General features: G+C 39.6%; 1 protein-coding gene across 2 annotated transcripts in view; it reads left to right on the top strand.

The window, feature by feature from the left end:
* Positions 1-18,025, top strand: part of cntnap2a (contactin associated protein 2a) — a 506,672-nt gene extending 488,647 nt beyond the window's left edge. For both annotated transcript variants that reach the window (XM_067435516.1, XM_067435517.1), the window contains exons 22-24: positions 10,711-10,941; positions 15,230-15,301; positions 15,389-18,025. In XM_067435516.1, the coding sequence (XP_067291617.1) occupies positions 10,711-10,941; positions 15,230-15,301; positions 15,389-15,588 (503 nt within the window). In that variant the 3' untranslated portion in view covers positions 15,589-18,025. The remainder of the gene's footprint in view (positions 1-10,710; positions 10,942-15,229; positions 15,302-15,388) is intronic.
* The last annotated feature ends 1,832 nt before the right edge of the window (positions 18,026-19,857 follow it).

Raw genomic sequence — 19,857 nt, forward strand, 5'->3', positions numbered from 1 at the left:
CTCAAAATAGATGTTGTCCCCAACATCCGAATGTAACCTTTTGACCTTTAGTGCAAATAAAATAAAAATAGAAAAAGTTTAAACCATACTCTATTAATCAACACACAATGCACAGTTATTTCAGATCAACACTTATGCTACATCGTATCTTATATAGTGCAATATTACAGACTGGAACTCTTTTCATACATTCCTTCAAGCACAGGTAAGTACCCAATATCGTTGAATGTCTTTGTTCCCTGTTTTGATCTTTATTTCATGTCCACTTAGGCACATGACTGCCTTGTTAACAGTTCTGTTTGTGCAACATGGTCAAGTAACTTACACTCCCCTTTAACAAGGGTCCACGAGTGTGGTGTGATTCACTGCAACAGTGTCATATGAATGTGAGTGTAGGGTGTAACCAGTCCACCTTATGTTCAACAGTCCATTTGAATGTGTATTCTGTGCTGAACAGTCCATTTGAATGTGTATTCTGTACTGAACAGTCCATTTTGAGTGTAATGTGTATGCATTTACTCATTTCAGCTTCTATCTTTCATGTGCTTAGTAACACAAGTATTGGAAGTGATGTGGCTGTTCGATGTGTGACCACGGAACCCTCCAATTTTGTCCTTGTAATGTCCTAATGTTTTGGCAGGTTGGTGATCCAAGCTTATCATACGTGAAAACTCTTGGCCGTCTGTGCTGTCGTCTGGGCCGCTGAAGCGTCTCACCACTTGAAACAAGCAAGGGGGCGGGTTCCTCCAAAGACATATCCTCAACAAAACTGTCCTCTCTCTCCGGTGAGGTTCCCATTTGGTTTGTCGTTCCTTGTTCTCTATCTGGCTCAGGTGGCATGTTCTCCTCAGGCTGTGTGCATTCGAGCTTCGGAGGTGTACTACACACAGGGTTCATTGTCTCAGGTGAGCAAAGCTCAGATTGCAGCTGAAGTGACACTGGATAATACTCATCTCCATCATCCTCTTCGTCCGACTGCTCTGCTTCCTCTATTTGCTCCACATTCCTTTTCCTGGCTCGTGGCTGCAGTGTCGTTTCAAGTGGCAGATGGTCACATGGGAGAAGAAGGTTACGATGTAAAACTCTTGATCTCCCTTTTCCTTTCTCAGGTCTGAGTTCATAAACGGGAATATCTGGATTCACTTGGCGCACAACTGTGTGGATAATATCCTCCCAATGGTTCCTCAGTTTTCCGGTACCCCCACGAGGTGTCATGTTCCTGACTAAAACACGGTCTCCAGGTTGTAACACTGAGCTTTTAGTTTTACTGTCATAATGTTTCTTACTCCTAATCGTAGCTTTGTGAGCATTCTCTCTTGTGATCTCATAGGCTTCTTCCATGCCCGCCTTCCACTTTTCCATGTAGTGATGGTGATTACAGTTTCCTTGTTCTGAGGTTAAGTTGAATAACATGTCGACTGGCAACCGTGGGGAACGTCCGTATAGTAAGTAAAAGGGGGAAAATCCTGTCACTTCACTCCGAGTACAATTGTATGCAAAGGTCAGTTTGTTTAGGGAGTCTTTCCAGTTATTTTTTTGTCTCTCTGTGAGGGTCTTTAACATTTGCAGTAGCGTTCGGTTAAACCGCTCTACTTGTCCGTTCCCCTGGGGGTGGTAGGGAGTAGTTCTTGACCCAGCAACTCCACAGTACTTTTTCAGTTGTGTGAACAGTTGATTTTCAAACTCACCACCTTGATCGTGGTGTATTCTTGTGGGGAAGCCAAATCTCAATGTATAGTCATTAAATATTTTGTCTGCTGCCGTTTTTCCTGATTTTGAAGTTGTGGCGTATGCCTGGGCAAAACGTGTAAAGTGGTCAATGATTACAAGAATATATTCGTAGCCACCCTTACACTTGTCAAGATGCAAGAAATCTACTGAGACAAGTTCGAATGGTTGAGTGGTGACAATGCTCGTCATCGGGGCTCTGGTCTCACGGCTTGGCTTCTTGTGTTTAAGACATGCACACTTCCTTGTGACATAATCTTCTATTTCTCTTTGCATATAGGGCCAGTAAAACCGATCTCTGATCAGTGACGTAGTCCTGTCTACACCTTGGTGGCCCATTTCATCGTGAAGCTCCTTTAACACAGTACTTTTATATTTTTCTGGAAGCACCAGTTGTTTCCTGCTTGCTGTTTTCCTGTACAATACCCCGTTTTCGTTCATGTCCAGTTTGTCCCACTCTCTAAGAAGGCTTGTGATCTGTCGGCTGAGCTGCCTTAGTTCGTGACCTGATGGTTTATCTCCTGTCAATTTGAACTGAACCACGGGTCCCACAGTGGGGTCATTCCTCTGGTCATTTTCAACTTGTCCTGCTGTTAGTGGACGGAGTAATTTGTCTGTAGCTAGCGTTTCACATTCAGCTGAGATACCCATGGACCAAGATATGCTGGACTCATCCTGACTTTCCACTGCTTGTGTCGCTGCTCCAATCACATCATACGACATTTCCTCTGAACATTCTTTCATAAACGTCTCCTCATCCAAAGGCATCCTGGACAAACTATCTGCATCGATATTTTCTTTACCAGGGCGGTATTTTATTGTGAAATGGAAGTTGGCCAGCTCTGCTACCCAGCGACAGCCTGTTGCATTCAGTCTAGCAGTGGACAGCACATAGGTGAGTGGATTATTGTCACTATAGACAGTGAAGAATGGTGCATAGTATAAGTAGTCGCGAAATTTCTCTGTGATTGCCCACTTTAGAGCTAGAAACTCTAACTTGCCTGAGTGCAAATGATAATTCTTCTCTGCTGCAGTCAGGGTACGGGAGCCATAAGCAATCACACGTAGTTTTCCATTCTGTCTTTGATATAATACCGCCCCTAGCCCCTGGTTGGAAGCATCAGTATGGAGGGTGAATGGCTGGGAATATTCTGGGAAACCTAGAACAGGGGGCTGAATAAGACAGTCTATCAACCGTTCCAAAATGGCCTGATGCACATCAGACCACTCAATTGTCTTGTTGGATGGAACTCCTCTACTGTTTCGTTTTGTTTGCCACTTTCCCTTTTTATTTTTCAGGGTCTCAGTCTCGACAGGTGCTTTGAGCAGGTCATACAAGGGGCTGGCAATACGTGAAAAATCCTTGATATACTGCCGGTAATAACTCAACAGTCCTAAAATTGCTCTCAACTCGCCAACAGTACCTGGTTGCTTATCTTTTAGGGCTCTTACCGCAGCAGTATCAGCAGGGTCCATTCTGTTTCCCTCAGCAGACACAATTCTCCCAAGGTACCGCACTTCTGTCTTAAACAGGTCACATTTTCTGGGTTTCAGTTTTATCCCATGCTCCCTCAGCCGTTGCAGCACTTTTCTGACGTCACTGACATGATCCTCAAACGTTCTGCTAAACACAAGAACATCATCGAGATATGGCACACAAATTTCATCCCTTAAGCCTTCTAAGCACTGTTCCATGCAACGTTGGAATGCTGCAGGTGCATTCATGAGTCCAAATGGGATCCGAACCCACTCATATAGGCCCCATGGAGTAACAAAAGCTGTTAAATGTCTACTTCCCTTTGCCATAAATCCCTGGTGGTATGCCTTACCCTGGTCCAACAGTGAAAAGAGGGTGTTTCCTCCCAGGGTGTCCATAATGTCCTGCACTCTGGGGATGGGGTGGCGGTCTGGATGGGTTTTCTTGTTGAGCTCCCTGTAGTCAATGCATAAGCGCATAGTACCATCTTTTTTTCTGACACAAACAACTGGAGAGGAGTAAGAAGAGGTCGACTTTTCAACCCACCCTTGTGCTATCAAGTCCTGTAAATAGTCTTTCATCTCTCTATATAAAGGTTTTGGAACAGAGAGGTACGTTCTTGACACTGGCTCACTGTCTTTTAGTGAAATGTCCAATTGAAGATTCTCTGCACAGCCTATGTCATTATCAGACCTGGAGAATGATTCTGACTCTTCTCTTAACATCTGACTGACTGTCTGCCTCTGGTGTTCATTAAGGTGAGTCAAATCAACAGGAGGTTCCCATTGTTCTTGGACAGGGGTACTTCCAATAGAATCCTGAGCCTGGACATGGTGAATGGAGGTTGGTAGATTGTCTTTTTTAAATATGTTGGCAGGATACACTGATCCGGCTGACTGTACAGTTCCAATAACAGTCCTTCCTGACAGCATAATGTCATGACTTGTAGGGTTTTGCACAGTGACAATAAATTTTGGGGTCATCCCTGCCTTCACTGACACAAGAGTGTCACAAAACTCTAGTCCTTCAGGCCAACGTGGATTATCATCAGGCTCAAAGATAAGAGTCTTATCCTCTTTGAAAAGTGGGGCCTGTACTCGACACTCGATTTGGATGGAGGTACGTTTAAGCACACTGATTCTCTCATTGGCTGTCTTCACATTATAGTCACATGTCTGTCCTACACTCACTGCATTAATAAAGACTTTGGCTTTGTTTTTCTTGAGATACGGAAAAGCCATCCTTACTGCTTTCACAAGGTTGTCATTATCCACACGCTTTGTTTGATCTTGTAGGTTATCTAGGACAAGACGTTCGATGACATTGAAGCCAATAATAGGACATTGTTGTTGTTTGCCTTTTAACACTAGCATGGGTATTCTCAGCTCATCGTCACCAGCAGTAAGTTTAAAGGACACTTCGAGCCATCCGACATACGGCATTTCTGTTCCATTGGCTGCTTCGATTTGCAAAGGGTCAAGAGGGTCAACTAGCTCTGATACATCTCTGAGAGGAACATCAGGTAAATGGCTATTTTTCCATACCTCATCGATAGCACAAACTTGTGAACCTGTATCCCAAAGTGCCTGGATCTTCTTTTTGTGCAGGAAACACCAGATGACACACTTCTTTCCCACTAACTCACTTACAGTAGGTATTTTCTCTGGAGCCCGCTTTTCCTTGCACTTGACTTTATCTTGTGACCGAGTTCCCTGCTTCTTGATACCTGAACATGTATATGGCTTACAAAGTCTTTTGTGTGTGGGCCAATGGTTTCCCTGACATTCTTTTGAACAGTATAGGGTGATTTTACAAACTGAACAACATTTTAATTCCCTCCATCCTTTCTCTTCCTTACAGCCTGCACAAAACTGGGACTTATCACTATCACTGGTTGCTCCATGTCCCATGGGAGCAACCCCTCTTAGTTTAAAGGGATTCTCCGAGCAGGCTCTACTGGTCTCTGTGCTTTACAACCTGCTCTAAAGTGTTCACTGCTTCCACACCTGAAGCAGTGCTGACAGTACTCCTCACCTGCTTGAGTACATGAGAGACACCTTGGCTGAGGGCGTCGTGCTGGGTAAAACCTCTGTGGTGCAAACCTCTGCTGGAACTGGGCCGTCTCTCTTATTCGCCCAGGGCTGAATGCTGGTCGATATTCCTGCGCTGCTGTTGGTGACTGCTGGTGGTAAAATGGCATGTCATTTGAATCGGCTTTATACGGTAAGGATTGTGAGGGTGAAAACACTGGGTAAGGGGAGGGCACAATTGCTGGTTCTCTGCTTGGTGAAAGGCACTGTGGCGGTGCAGTGGTGGGTCTTTGTATGGTTTCCCTGATTTGACAGATCTCAGCTTTCAAGTCTTTTAATAGCACCATGTCAGAGCGCATTTCTTTGATTTCTGCGAGGAGATCGGGGGGAAGTATAGCTGAACTTTGTGAGGTGGCGATTTTCTTTTCCATCGGAACTTCACTTGACTGTACAGTATTCACATTAGTTACACGTGATGGGGCAGCATGTTTCTTTTTGTCCTGCCTCTCTTTTTCATTGGCACATGAAATGTTCAATTTCTCCAACAGCAGCTCATCTGAGGTATCTGTCTGGAGGAGGTAGGGCTGTAGGTCACCTTTAATATTATCGCTCTGGAGGCCAGTTAGGACTGTATGCATAAACAGACTCTGGACTAGTACTGGGTCATATTTTAGACTTGAATCAGCTTCCTGAGAAGCAAACAGGATTTTTTGTCTCAGATCCATTGCCCTGAGCAGGAAGTTTTGAGGGGTCTCTTTACTGTTTTGAACCTCAGAAGTGAGTCGTTTATATAGCTCTGTGGCACCTCTCTCCTGGTAATGACACCTGAGGATTCTACGGAGGGCAGGTAGTGTTAATTTGTCTTTCCCTTCAAGGTAACTTCGTAACTGCAGACCTGGTGTGATAGCACGGATTACAGCATCAATGATCTCTGACTCTGGATAGCCTTTGCTGAGCCCAGTTTCAATTTGTTTGGCCAGGCTAGAAAATGTTAGCTTATCTTTTTGCCCTGGCTCGCCTATCTGGCCAGATATCTTAAAATCTTTGCGCCACATGGAGCCATTAGGGGATGCTGGGGCCATATTTTTCTCTGGCTTGCTGGAACTGGCAGGTGGGTTCATGCTTGTTTTCATTAGGTCATACATTGCGTTCTCTTTTTCTTTCAACGAAAGCCTTAGCGCCTCTACCTCTTTCTGTAGATTTTCCTGTAACTCAATTTGGCTGGAAACTTCATATTCGCTTCCGTCTGTTGCCGTATTGATTTGATCTATTATGTCATGTACACTGAGAAGGTCTGACATACCCTCATCCTCTAGGTTGGCTAATTCTTCCCGTTCAAGATACTTTATTACATGTGAAATCACTTGACTTCGAGTTTTACCAGTTACATGTTCTTTCCCTGGTCCTGAAATCTGCAGTGTATTGCATACTTTAATCAGCTGTTCGATAGTCAGTTTGTACAACGCTCCTTTAATCTCCAGTTGCAGTTTCTCTAGCTCAGACTCCATTTTATAAGAGGGCACAGACAGTAAAATGATGGTTAGTCTGACTTAATGGCTTTTTGCTACACCCTAGTGGTCAGTTTTGCTCACTTCAGGATACAAGGTGCCAGATTTGTCTGAAGACCACTTCCACTGCCCTTGCTGAACTCTTTTCTCTGATACCTGGGTTGTTTGAAGGGATGATTGACGCAAGGGCTCCACTTACAGCTCAGGGGTGATCCTCAAGCCAAACATCCCAGCGGTGCCTCCAAATGTTGTACCCTTAAAAAGGGGAAAAGTAACGGGAGAAGGTTTAGAAAACACACATGACGCAGCTCTCGCCTTCACTCGTCTGTATTGAATACTTTTGAAAAGTGTATACAATAAAATATACATTTCAGCATTCAACATCAACCACAAACACATTTTTAATGCTTTCTAAATTATCTTTTTAACTTAATTACCATATACATTGTTAATTGTTTTAAACAGTTATCAAAATACATTTTAATACTCCTTTTTTAAATGACTTCTCAAGTGACAAAAATATTAACTGTGCTTTTAACAGCATTCAGCATCTCAGCATCACATGAATTCACCCTTGTAGTGATAACACATACAAAATAACTTTACAGCATAAATATGTGTACTTGTATTTAGTAATAACCAGCTTAAACACATATGACACAGTAAACACTCATATATGCCGAGATGGAGCCACGAGGTCTCCAAATGCTAGCATAAAGTTACACATATTTGCAGTTAGCACGAAACTCTTTAAACAATGCAAAAATGCATATTTTACCCATATAAAACCATAATACCATAACGAAATGTATTATAAACATATGTTACTATCTACATTGCTTTGTGATTGGTAAATACCTTAAAAAGGGGAAAAGTAACGGGAGAAGGTTTAGAAAACACACATGACGCAGCTCTCGCCTTCACTCGTCTGTATTGAATGAGGAAGAGAAGCGCGCGCATGCAATCCCCCTACAGAAGCCCTGAGGCATTACCAATAGATCGACGAATAATCAACCAGTAGAAAGGATCAGCATTATCTACAATCTCAATATTACTCGTCTATATATATTTTTAACAGTGACAACCTTAAAACGTATTCTATTATAATCATTAATTTAACAGACTATAGTAAACTGATTGTAACTTAGATGAATTAGGAACACTTGTCACATGAAGACCTCTACCAACCGCAACTATTCAAACATAAACATCAGAGAAGCGGTGGAAAATGGCGAACAACGTCCTCTCAGTGGCTGCCAGCAATCAGCAACAGTCCCAATTGTAGCTCTGACTGTTAGACTAGTCACAAACATAATAAAATAAAATCTAAATCTAATTAACATGATTTGTGGGTGGAGAAGCGGCGAACAGACAACGCCAGCGTCAGGGTTGCCAGGTTTTCGCAACAAAACCAGCCCAATGGCCAATCAAAAATAGCCCAAAAGTAGCCCAATGGCCAATCCAACTAGCCCAAAACAAAACAATCTAAATATAACACTCCAATACACATTTTATGGTAGTGTTATGCACTACACACCATTTATACTAAAAAAAACTGTATAAGTAATTATAAACAGTCTATTTTCATAAATAAAATCATCTTACCTTAAGATTGACAGCTGATGAACCAAATCCTTCAGTGGATTGTGGTAATACTTTTTTTTTTTTTTTTTTTTGAACTATTTAAATTAACTATTTACAGATTTACTATCCCAGATTTCAGAGGCATGGTGTCTCTCAGACTGCCGCATCCGATTAAAAACGTAATGGATGCGGGCGGGAAAATGCAGAATTACAACTCCAGTGGAAGTGAACCACAAACTTGTGAAATTCATTCCAAATTAAAAATAATGTAAAATAAACATTGCAAGATATTCCTCATTAAATGTTAATTTACAGAAAATTCTTCTGTGTATGACATTTATTTTTTAAATTATTATTTACCAGCAACAACCCTGGAGAACACTCGGTTACCATGGAAACGAAAACAGCCGGTGCGCGCATATACACACACACCGCCGCAGCATATACACACACACACACACACACACACACACACATTAGCGAACAAGCCCAGCAGTGCCACTGTACCTCACAAAGTGTGCGCTTATCAGCACAGTTATGCTGATACGATATTGCTTATGTCATCATCCTAGAATCCTTGTTATCATTGGTGGAATATGAATTGGCTAAAGTAAAATATTTATTTCAACACAACCATTTCAGCTAAATATAACTGATGCAATATGTTAAACCTTTAACCCGCGGAATAAAAAATCAACCCGCGGCAAGTGGTTATAAGTAGCCCAATTCCGCGGGAAAACCGCGGACTTGGCAACACTGGCCAGCGTCCTCTCCCCATGTTGCCTAGTAACCTCCTGTTAACAAAATTAAAAAGCAGGAACCAAGGAAAACAAATGGCAGAAGAACAAGAAGCCAAGAAACCAGAAAAACGGCAAAATATGAAAAGCAATTGACAAACTAACACATGAAAACACTAGCGCTGTATCCAAAGTCGAATACCGTATATAGGTGCTACATTTTATTTGTAACTTACTGGTACTTCAGGACAGTTAAAAAGTATGTTCTATGTAGTATTAATATGTGTTGCATGATGAATTCGACAAATTCGGACGAACTACTTCTCACTGTCATTTTAATCGCTCCTGCATCATTCAAAAATGATCGTAAAATGACCAGTGAATGCACACTTCAGAATCTCTGTGGAAGGTGTAGATTATCCAGTTATTTTTGCCTACTGATTTTCGAATACTATGCATTTTCGATGTCCTACTCTGTTGGCGTACTGTTTTTTCCACACACACACACACACACACACACACACACACACATATATATATATATATATATAGTAGGGAAGTATTCGATTTCAGACGCAGCAATGGGCTTATGCACAGGGATAACAAGACACAGGTGCAGATGACAAGGGGAACCAAAAGGACTACACAACTGGAAACAGGAAACTGTAAATAAAGCTAATCAAAACAAAACATAAAAGTCCAAATGAGAGACATGAAAAAAACACGGTTGTATATAATGTTGTAGTATAGCATATTTTGAATTAGCTTTTATATTATATTTTAGCTTTAGTCATTTTTATGTACTTTTTTAATTCAATTTAGCTTTATATTTATTTCAGTTTCAATTTAAATCATTTAAGTATTTCAACTTATGATTTGAATAACTTCTTTTAATTCAATTAGCTGCCATGGCAAAACATTTTCATCTAATATTTATGTTTTTTGTTTTGTTTCAGTTTTAGGAAATACAATTTTGGTAGCATTTTACAATAAGTTAACTACATTAGTTAACATGAACTAACAATGAACAATACTTCTACAGCATTTATTAATCTTAGTCAATGTCAATCTCAACGTTTACTGATACATTATGAAAATAAGTTGTTTTTTTAACACACTGTCAGTGTCAACTAATATGAACATGAAAATTGTGAACTAACATTAACAAAGGTTAATAAATGCATCAATAATGTATTGCTCATTGTTAGTTAATGCATTAAATAATGTTAACAAATGAAACCTTATTGTGTAGTGTTAATATAATTTTTAGTAGTTTTAGTTAACAGGATCGAGTCGCGTCATGTTTAAAACGTGTAAAATCCCATTGAATGGGATGGCATACATTTATATTCAACATATTTGTAATTCAAGTAGAAATTATAGTTCAGATATAGTTGTCCCTTCAAGGTTTCATTTTAGGATGTCATTGTAATGCAGATCTCTTGTGTACATTATAGATGAACAGGCATTGATCTTATCCTTTTATTGCAATGAAATCGAACGCTTTTCCCGGAACAAGGCTTGGATCAGTTTTCTGCAGTTATCTTGTATTTCAGCCTCTCTGACATTTTGAACATTTAGATGCTGATTATTCTCTTGCTCTTTGTCTAACTTTAGATGCCTATCTGTATCTCTTCTTCCTGCAGAAACTGGTTATATCGATCCGGTGCTTATAGAAAAATACAACACCCCTGGGTTTGTGGGTTGCCTGTCCAGAGTGCAGTTCAACAGCATCGCTCCTCTGAAAGCCGCACTCCGGTCCCGTGGTTCTGCGCCCGTCTCACACCAGGGTAAACTGGTCGAATCCAACTGCGGAGCGTCGCCCCTCACTATTCCACCCATGTCTGCTGCAACCGACCCATGGCACCTAGACGCAGGTGAACACGTTTAAGCAACCCAAATAATAACCAAAAAGCTCTTAAAGCTTAGGCTTTTTTGGATATGACCTTTCATCTAGTGTGTATTATAGCTGTCTGTGAATGTAAAAGAAACAATGATTCTGAACTAAATGTAAAAAGTATTTTCAATCTTACTCCCTGCATGAACCTAGCTTTGTTACAAATTTGCATAATGCCAGCCTAAGGTCTTCAATGGCTGGCCGTAAACAACGTCTACTTTGACCTGCTTTCAAACACTAGCTGTAGCAGAGACTGGGTGTTGAGAAGATGCTGTTTTTGCACTGCGAAAGCAAGTCCACTTGAGGACTAACGTCGGTTTCACAGGCAGCGCAGAAGGATATGGAGAGCGGGAGCAGCACTCGCCTATTGTGCTCATACACTCGCCTATTGTGCTCATACACTCGCCTATTGTGCTCATCCCAGGATGTGTTTCGGAAAAAGAGTAGGGGTGTAACCCGGGCATCCTGAGCAAATTTGCCTATTGGCCCCTGTCCATCATGGTCTCCTAATAATCCCCATATCCTGAATGGCTTCATCACTCGGTCTCCTCTCCACCAATCAGATGGTTTGTGGTGAGCGTTCTGGCGCAATATGGCTGCCGTCACATCATCCAGGTGGATGCTGCACATTGGTGGTGGTTGAGGAGATTCCCCCCTTCTATGTAAAGCGCTTTGAGTGCCTTGAAAAGCGCTGTATAAATTGAACGCATTATTATTATTATTATTATTATTATTATTATTATTATTATTATCATACGGCAGCATTTGTCTCTCAAGCAGCTGAACCGCAGCTTATGTACTGCAAAAACAGTATCGTCTGTCCTGTGCTTTGATTTATGATGGGCAGCATAAAACAGTATCATCATTTCTGTGCTTTGATTTATGATGGGCAGCATAAATATCTGCTGCGAATGCTCTGCTAACGCGTGCAGTGTGAAACCGGCCTACGGCTTGAATTGATAAGTTAAAACCGATGCCATCGTTACTGTTCGTATCACGGTTTATAAGTGCTGAGGAAGCCTCAGGAGCTGAAATTCAAATATGGTAATGGGATTTTTGTAGACCAATCATAACAGACGTATAGACTTTGGATTTGTAAACCTATTGTAGGAGAAAATTAGGAACCTTTAAAATAGCATAAATGGTCTGCTCAGTCCTTCATTATTTCCCAGGAGTGGCCTTTCATTTCCAATTCTACTTTATTGATTCCAGCACCTCCACAGTGAAGCAGTGACCTCAGCGATAAGATCTGTCCACTTTCAGCATCTTTATAGAAAACCGCCTATAGTGCCTCTCAACTGCCACTGTTATTGTATTACTTTGTTTGATTTAAATATGAAACACAAATACTGAACGAAAGTTAGATTCGACTTAAATAAACAGGCCTTCCGTTACTGTTCGCTGCCATTCTGTAAAAAGGTCAATGTCCAGTTAGTGGACAAATTCTGTAAAGACCAATATGCATCACTCAACTCTAAGTGCATCAGTTATGTGTATGTGACGAACATTTCGAGAAGAATTCGGTTTAGCAGCTCCTTAAAAAATTAAGGATGTAATTCACCTAAAAATAAAAATAAGCCATTAATTGATTAAAATCAATTTGCTCTCCGTCAAGCCATCCTGTGTGTATATAGAATTCTTCTTTCAGATGGATACAATCAGAGTTTTATATTAAAAATGTCCTGGCTAATCCAAGCATTATAGTGGCAGTGAATGGGAATTCTAGTGGCCCAGAATTTGAAGGCCAAAAAATTGCATCTATCCATTATAAAAGTAATACACACGGCTCCAGAGGGTTAATAAAGGCCTTCTCAAGTGAATCGATGTGTTTTTGTACGAAAAATATCCATATTTAAAACCAGACTGACTTGCGTATTCAACTTCAACGGAAAAAAAAGAATAGCTGGCGCAGCGAAGACGTTGGACGTAGTGTAAGTGTTTTTGGAGAGGCATTACACTTTCTTCGTAAGTTGAATACGGAAGGCGTTCTGGCAGAAGCTATTTATTTTACTTTATAAAGTTTTAAATATGGATATTTTAAAACGCATCACTTCACTATATAGAACCTTAAAGGGTTCTGTCAGGTGCTTCATATATAGAACCTTTTAGGGGTTCTCGTGAGATCATTTTATGGATTTAGTTTTAATTCATTTTCTTTCAGTTGATTTTTTACCTTATGAACTAAACAGCTCATAAACTTTATCTCTATAAAAAGTAAAACCCATTAAACATGAAGGTTATATACAGGGAGTGCAGAATTATTAGGCAAGTTGTATTTTTGAGGATTAATTTTATTATTGAACAACAACCATGTTCTCAATGAACACAAAAAACTCATTAATATCAAAGCTGAATATTTTGGAAGTTTTAGTTTTTAGTTTTAGCTATTTTAGGGGGATATCTGTGTGTGCAGGTGACTATTACTGTGCATAATTATTAGGCAACTTAACAAAAAACTAATTTATACCCATTTCAATTATTTATTTTTACCAGTGAAACCAATTTAACATCTCAACATTCACAAATATACATTTCTGACATTCAAAAACCAAACAAAAACAAATCAGTGACCAATATAGCCACCTTTCTTTGCAAGGACACTCAAAAGCCTGCCATCCATGGATTCTGTCAGTGTTTTGATCTGTTCACCATCAACATTGCGTGCAGCAGCGACCACAGCCTCCCAGACACTGTTCAGAGAGGTGTACTGTTTTCCCTCCTTGTAAATCGCACATTTGATGATGGACCACAGGTTCTCAATGGGTTTCAGATCAGGTGAACAAGGAGGCCATATCATTAGATTTTCTTCTTTTATACCCTTTCTTGCCAGCCACGCTATGGAGTACTTGGACGCGTGTGATGGAGCATTGTCCTGCATGAAAATCATGTTTTTCGTGAAGGATTCAGACTTCTTCCTGTACCACTGCTTGAAGAAGGTGTCTTCCAGAAACTGGCAGTAGGACTGGGAGTTGAGCTTGACTCCATCCTCAACCAGAAAAGGCCCCACAAGCTCATCTTTGATGATACCAGCCCAAACCAGTACTCCACCTCCACCTTGCTGGCGTCTGAGTCGGACTGGAGCTCTCTGCCCTTTACCAATCCAGCCACGGGCCCATCCATCTGGCCCATCAAGACTCACTCTCATTTCATCAGTCCATAAACCCTTAGAAAAATCAGTCTTGAGATATTTCTTGGCCCAGTCTTGACGTTTCAGCTTGTGTGTCTTGTTCAGTGGTGGTCGACTTTCTGCCTTTCTTACCTTGGCCATGTCTCTGAGTATTGCACACCTTGTGCTTTTGGGCACTCCAGTGATGTTGCAGCTCTGAAATATGGCCAAACTGGTGGCAAGTGGCATCTTGGCAGCTGCACGCTTGACTTTTCTCAGTTCACGGGCAGTTATTTTGCGCCTTGGTTTTTCCACACGCTTCTTGCGACCCTGTTGACTATTTTGAATGAAACGCTTGATTGTTCGATGATCACGCTTCAGAAGCTTGGCTATTTTAAGACTGCTGCATCCATCTGCAATATATCTCACTATTTTTGACTTTTCTTAGCCTGTCAAGTCCTTCTTTTGACCCATTTTGCCAAAGGTAAGGGAGCTGCCTAATAATTATGCACACCTGATATAGGGTGTTGATGTCATTAGACCACACCCCTTCTCATTACAGAGATGCACATCACCTAATATGCTTAATTGGTAGTAGGCTTTTCAGCCTATACAGCTTGGAGTAAGACAACATGCATAACGAGGATGATGTGTTCAAAATACTCATTTAACTAATAATTCTGCACTCCCTGTAGAAAGGGTTCTTTAATACCCTATATGGTTCTATATCAGAACTTCTTTTCAGTTCTGTTTCATAGTGTCACATAGCCAAAAAGGAATTCTGCGGTTTATTGTAGCCAAAATATGTAAAATGATTATTAAAAATTCTGGCCCATATGATAAGTATTGTATAAATAATAAATGTCCAGTACTAAAATACTATTTGTACTGTTCTGTACTATTTTATCTAAAGCCATTAAAAAATTAAATCACTTTAAATGCTACAAGAGAATTAAGAACATTATAATATATAGTATGAAAAGGGGATATTAATTTTAATATATGCTAACATTTATTAAATGATTTGTGTTTTTAAAGATTTTTTTTTTTCATATTCAAAACCTAAATGTAAAAAATGTGCATGCATAATGAAATATCCAATATGGACAGATGCTGATAATAAAAAAAAAATAATAATAATTATGATTATTATGATCTCCAGGTGCCGATTTCCCCTTCAACGAGGAAAGAGTGATACCAGATGGAGTTAATAGAAATTCGGCTATAATAGGAGGTGAGGTGGAGATATATTCATATCTAAAACTTTGTTGAAGTGATCTGTTCTTTAATTAAATTAACGGTGAATGTATTCTCCTTGCAGGCATCATTGCAGTGGTGATCTTCACTATTCTGTGCACTCTGGTGTTTCTGATCCGGTACATGTTCCGTCATAAAGGCACCTACCACACCAATGAGGCCAAGGGGGGAGAGTCGTCTGAGTCGGCTGACGCCGCCATTATCAGCACCGAGCCCAATTTCACAGAGACCATCGATGAAAGCAAGAAGGAATGGTTCATCTAATGGGGGTGTACAGACTCTCTCAGAATCTTTTTTTGAGTATCAGAACTAATGTTTTGGGATCAAGCTCATCACCGGTTTGAGAAACTGTCCTGTACATAGTGACTGGCTTGTCTCTTTCTATTGTGTTTTGGCAGAAGTCTTTTCAGTGTGTAATCTCTGGATCACATCTTAATAAATCATTTCACCATGTGTTCTTTTTTTACAGAAACAATTATTTGCCAAAATTCCTTTTATGAAAAGTTTAATCGTGTTCTTTTGCATCATTTTACAAAAAGTCCTTGTGTGGAAAATGATTTAGGCAGACTGTATATGTTAAATGCTCTATATGAATATTTTATTGAATTCACTGCACAAACGACAGATTTAATGTTAAGATGACATTAGATTGTATATCATCAGTATTTTAGTGAGGGGAAGAAACTCTAGGCATGCACCAAGAATTATGTCAAATCGACACTGTCTGTTTGTAGCCTTCTGCACAGCTATTCTCATTCATTTTATCGTGGGAGCTTTCAGTTTATTGTTCCTTGCCAAACACCTCTCAGTCTTAAGCATTTGTTTTGCTGAAGGCATGTATCGTGGCATAAAGATGTTATTTTGAGAGATCATTTTGTCTGTGATTCATTTATGCAGGCTGTTGTAAAGCACTGGCGCAGTGACATCTATCTGGCAGATTAACACCCAAACGTGTATCATCAGCGCTCGTTGTGAAGAAGACGAGACCACTGACACCCAATTTAATGACTTAATTCAAGGTGCCTTCGGGATTCAGCCAGGGGACTTTATCTGGTTAAATAGTTCAAGGAGAATCCCAACGAATCAAATGGCTGTTTGTATTTATTGATAGATCTATCTGAGAGGAAAGTGCACCCAGTGTTCATGAGTTTAGAAGTGTTCGGAATGCCAATGTTATATAAATGTTCTGAATTGAACATTTCGTTTTGCATATATGCTACAACATTTAAGAAATGATTGCACTGCATTTTGCCAAATTATGGCTGACATGTTATCAAAAGCAGTTGTTTTTTGTAAGGTTTTATTTACATTTAAAAATAAAAAGTTCATTTCCATACAGATTATCCATTCTCTGTGAGACGGGTTCACAGAAGGATTTTTTTTTTTTTTTTTTTTTGCTCACGTTCAGATTTAAATGTGATAAAATGATTTGTGATAAATATCTAGGTCATCAATATGACACATGCATTGTAATAATTCCGAGCACTTCAGTCTCTGATCTGAATAGTCTCAAACTAAATTTGATCGTTGTCTCATCTGCTCTCATATTTATGTGTTTTGCAAACAGTGAATATGCTTCTTATAATTTAGATTAATATTACAGTGTTATAATTTTTTGGAAGGTTTTGTGTGTAATGACGTGTTTGGAAGGGTCTCTGTGTTCGCAATCACATCTCAGACTATAACTACGAATTAATTTTATTAATACTGATATTCAAATGAACCTTTTGAAGAGGATAATGAGGGATTGTAGATTCATGAGAATGTAAGTCATGATGTTTCACACTTTTATAATCTAATATCAAATTATTCACCCCTCATTGACATTGAACATTTAAATATTGTTTTGTACAATTTTAACATTAGTCAGTTAACATTTAAAATAAATGAAATATATGAATATATTTTTATGAGGATATTTTGTAGATGACTTAGTCTTTCTTTGTGTCTCATCTATACGTGTATTAGAGGAAGCCTGGATGTTGAAAATGTACTTGAATGTTCCTTGTAGTGAAGAAAGAAAGCTTTGATCATTTTAATTTTCATAATATGACCCCTCGTCATTTACCTTTTAATCTGTGTATATTTTGAGTTTGTTTTGTGAGGGTAATTTTAGTCTCTTTTCATGGCAGGAGGTCTCTTTTAAAATAATAATAATGTTTTGTTTTTAGTTTTTCAGCTCAGTTATGCTGCCTCTCATGTGGCACATGTATATGCCTTTTTATTATATGTAAATATAGATTTTTTTGACCACAACAATTCAAGAAGGATTTGCCATTTTATTGTTTATGAGTAAATATACAAGTGAAAGTGTAAACAATATAATATATTTACTCATCTGTAGCTCATATTATGATTGCATTCTGCTTGTGTATTCAACTTGTTTCAACAGCAGCATGACCACTGTATGTGAAATTGTACATACTGTACTTTAAACTATTGTGCAATATCACAATTGTATTTACTCCTGGAGGCATATTTTTTACCTTTTGTTATGATGTTGACAAGTCAGGAATGAATAGTAAAATACTTTTTATATTTAGAGCAACTCAGTTCTCAACTGGCTGTTCAGCGTAAGATATTTGTACTTACCTCTTTTCATCCATCTCATTATTGTGTGAGGCCTGATTGCAAAATAAGAGAATTCCTTATCAATGTGGCTATTCTTATGGAAAGGGAATAAAAAGAAGAACCTAACAAATGTTTGTCATGTAGTTTATTTAACAACAACTACATTCACACAGGACCTGCACTGTTGTTAAGGTTTAATCACTTTCATGGCCACATATGTATAAAATCAAGCACCTAGGCATGCAGACGCTTCTACAAACATTTGTGAAAGAATGGGTCGCCCTCAGGAGCTCAGTGGATTCAAGCGTGGAACCGTGATAGGTTGCTACCTTTGCCATAAGTCCATTTGTGAGATTTCCTGATTACTAAATATTCCACTGTCACAATAATAATATCTACAAAAAAATGTTTTAAATGTAATCAGCATATTCTCTCTCTTAATATTCCACACTAAATATTTTTAATGTCACTGAATGGGTCTTTAAAGGTCCCGTTCTTCGCGATTCCATCTTTCAAACTTTAGTTAGTGTGAAATGTTGCTGTTAGAGCATAAATAATACCTGTAAAATTATAAAGCTCAAAGTTCAATGCCAAGCGAGATATTTTATTTAACAGAAGTTCCCTTTCAAAGCCTACAGCGAACGGCCGGTTTGGACTACAGCAGGAAGTGCAGGGATGTAATGACGTCACTAGAACCGTTTGTTGACTAACCCTCTGCCCACAAGAACACGCAAAAAAGGGGGCGTGGTCTTGTTGCTCTCCCACGTGTAGAAGAGCGCATTCAGCGTTTGCATCTCCCCGTTATGGTAAGAGGCAGGACCTTTCCAGGCAAAGTGCGCTTATCTGCTGTCCAATCACAACACGGGAAGCGCTGGCCCAATCAGAACTCGTTAAGTATTTCTGAAGGAGGGACTTCATAGAACAAGGAAATCATCAGGCCGTTTTTAGGACAAAGGAAACGGCGCCATACAGATAAGTCAATTGTGTGAAAAATACTGTTTTTTTTACACGCGAAACAAACTCATGTTATATTACACACTGTAAACATAATCAAAGCTTTGAAAACACGCGAAGAAGGGGACCTTTAAAACAGATGTAGCATAATTAGTGGTATTATAAAAAAGTTTAAGCAATTGGGAACAACAGTAACTCAGCCATGGAGTGGTAGGCCACATAAAATCACAGAGCAGGGTCAGCGCATGCTGAGGTGCACAGTGTGCAGAAGTCTTCAATTTTCTGCAGTCAATGGCTACAGACCTCCAAACTTTGTGTGGCATTTAGATTAGCTCAATAACAGTGCAATGCAAAGTGTCGGATGCAGTGGTGTAAAGCACGCCTCCACTGGACTCTAGAGCAGTGGAGACGTGTTCTCTGGAGTGACGAATCACACTTCTCGGGAGGGGGTACAAGGTCACAAAATCATCATTAGTATTTTGTCCGTAACATACCGATCTCACTGAGAGAGGGCGCGAGCTCCAACCGCGTGCGAAATCCGGAAAACAAAAAATGCACTAGACAACATCCTCGATCCTCATTGGTCGGTTACAAACACAAAAAAATTTAATTGGATGTCCTATAGGGCATTTCAGAATGTTTGTAAACAATCGGCACCAAGATACTTCCAGGTGGCAGAACGCGAGCGGCTTCTACTGACAAACTGAAGAGATCAGCCGGCTACTGTAAACAGTTACATAGTTAAGAACATTGTTGTTGATTAAAGTTGAAACTATGACGAAAACGTGTTGTGTTTGGGGTTGCGGCGTCAGATATTCAGCAAAAAGTGTAGGATTTTATCGATTTCATTCAGAAAGAAGTAAATATATCCAGCAAATCCTGGAGGCTAAAGCAAGTGGACGTCGTCAAAAGTAGCGTTACAGAGAAGTATTCTCAAAACGGTCCATCATAGCAGAGCATAATTATGTATTATAATATTAGTAAACTTTAGATCTCTTTTAAAGATCG

This window comes from Pseudorasbora parva, chromosome 24, assembly GCF_024679245.1.
Source record: "Pseudorasbora parva isolate DD20220531a chromosome 24, ASM2467924v1, whole genome shotgun sequence".
Taxonomy (NCBI): domain Eukaryota; kingdom Metazoa; phylum Chordata; class Actinopteri; order Cypriniformes; family Gobionidae; genus Pseudorasbora; species Pseudorasbora parva.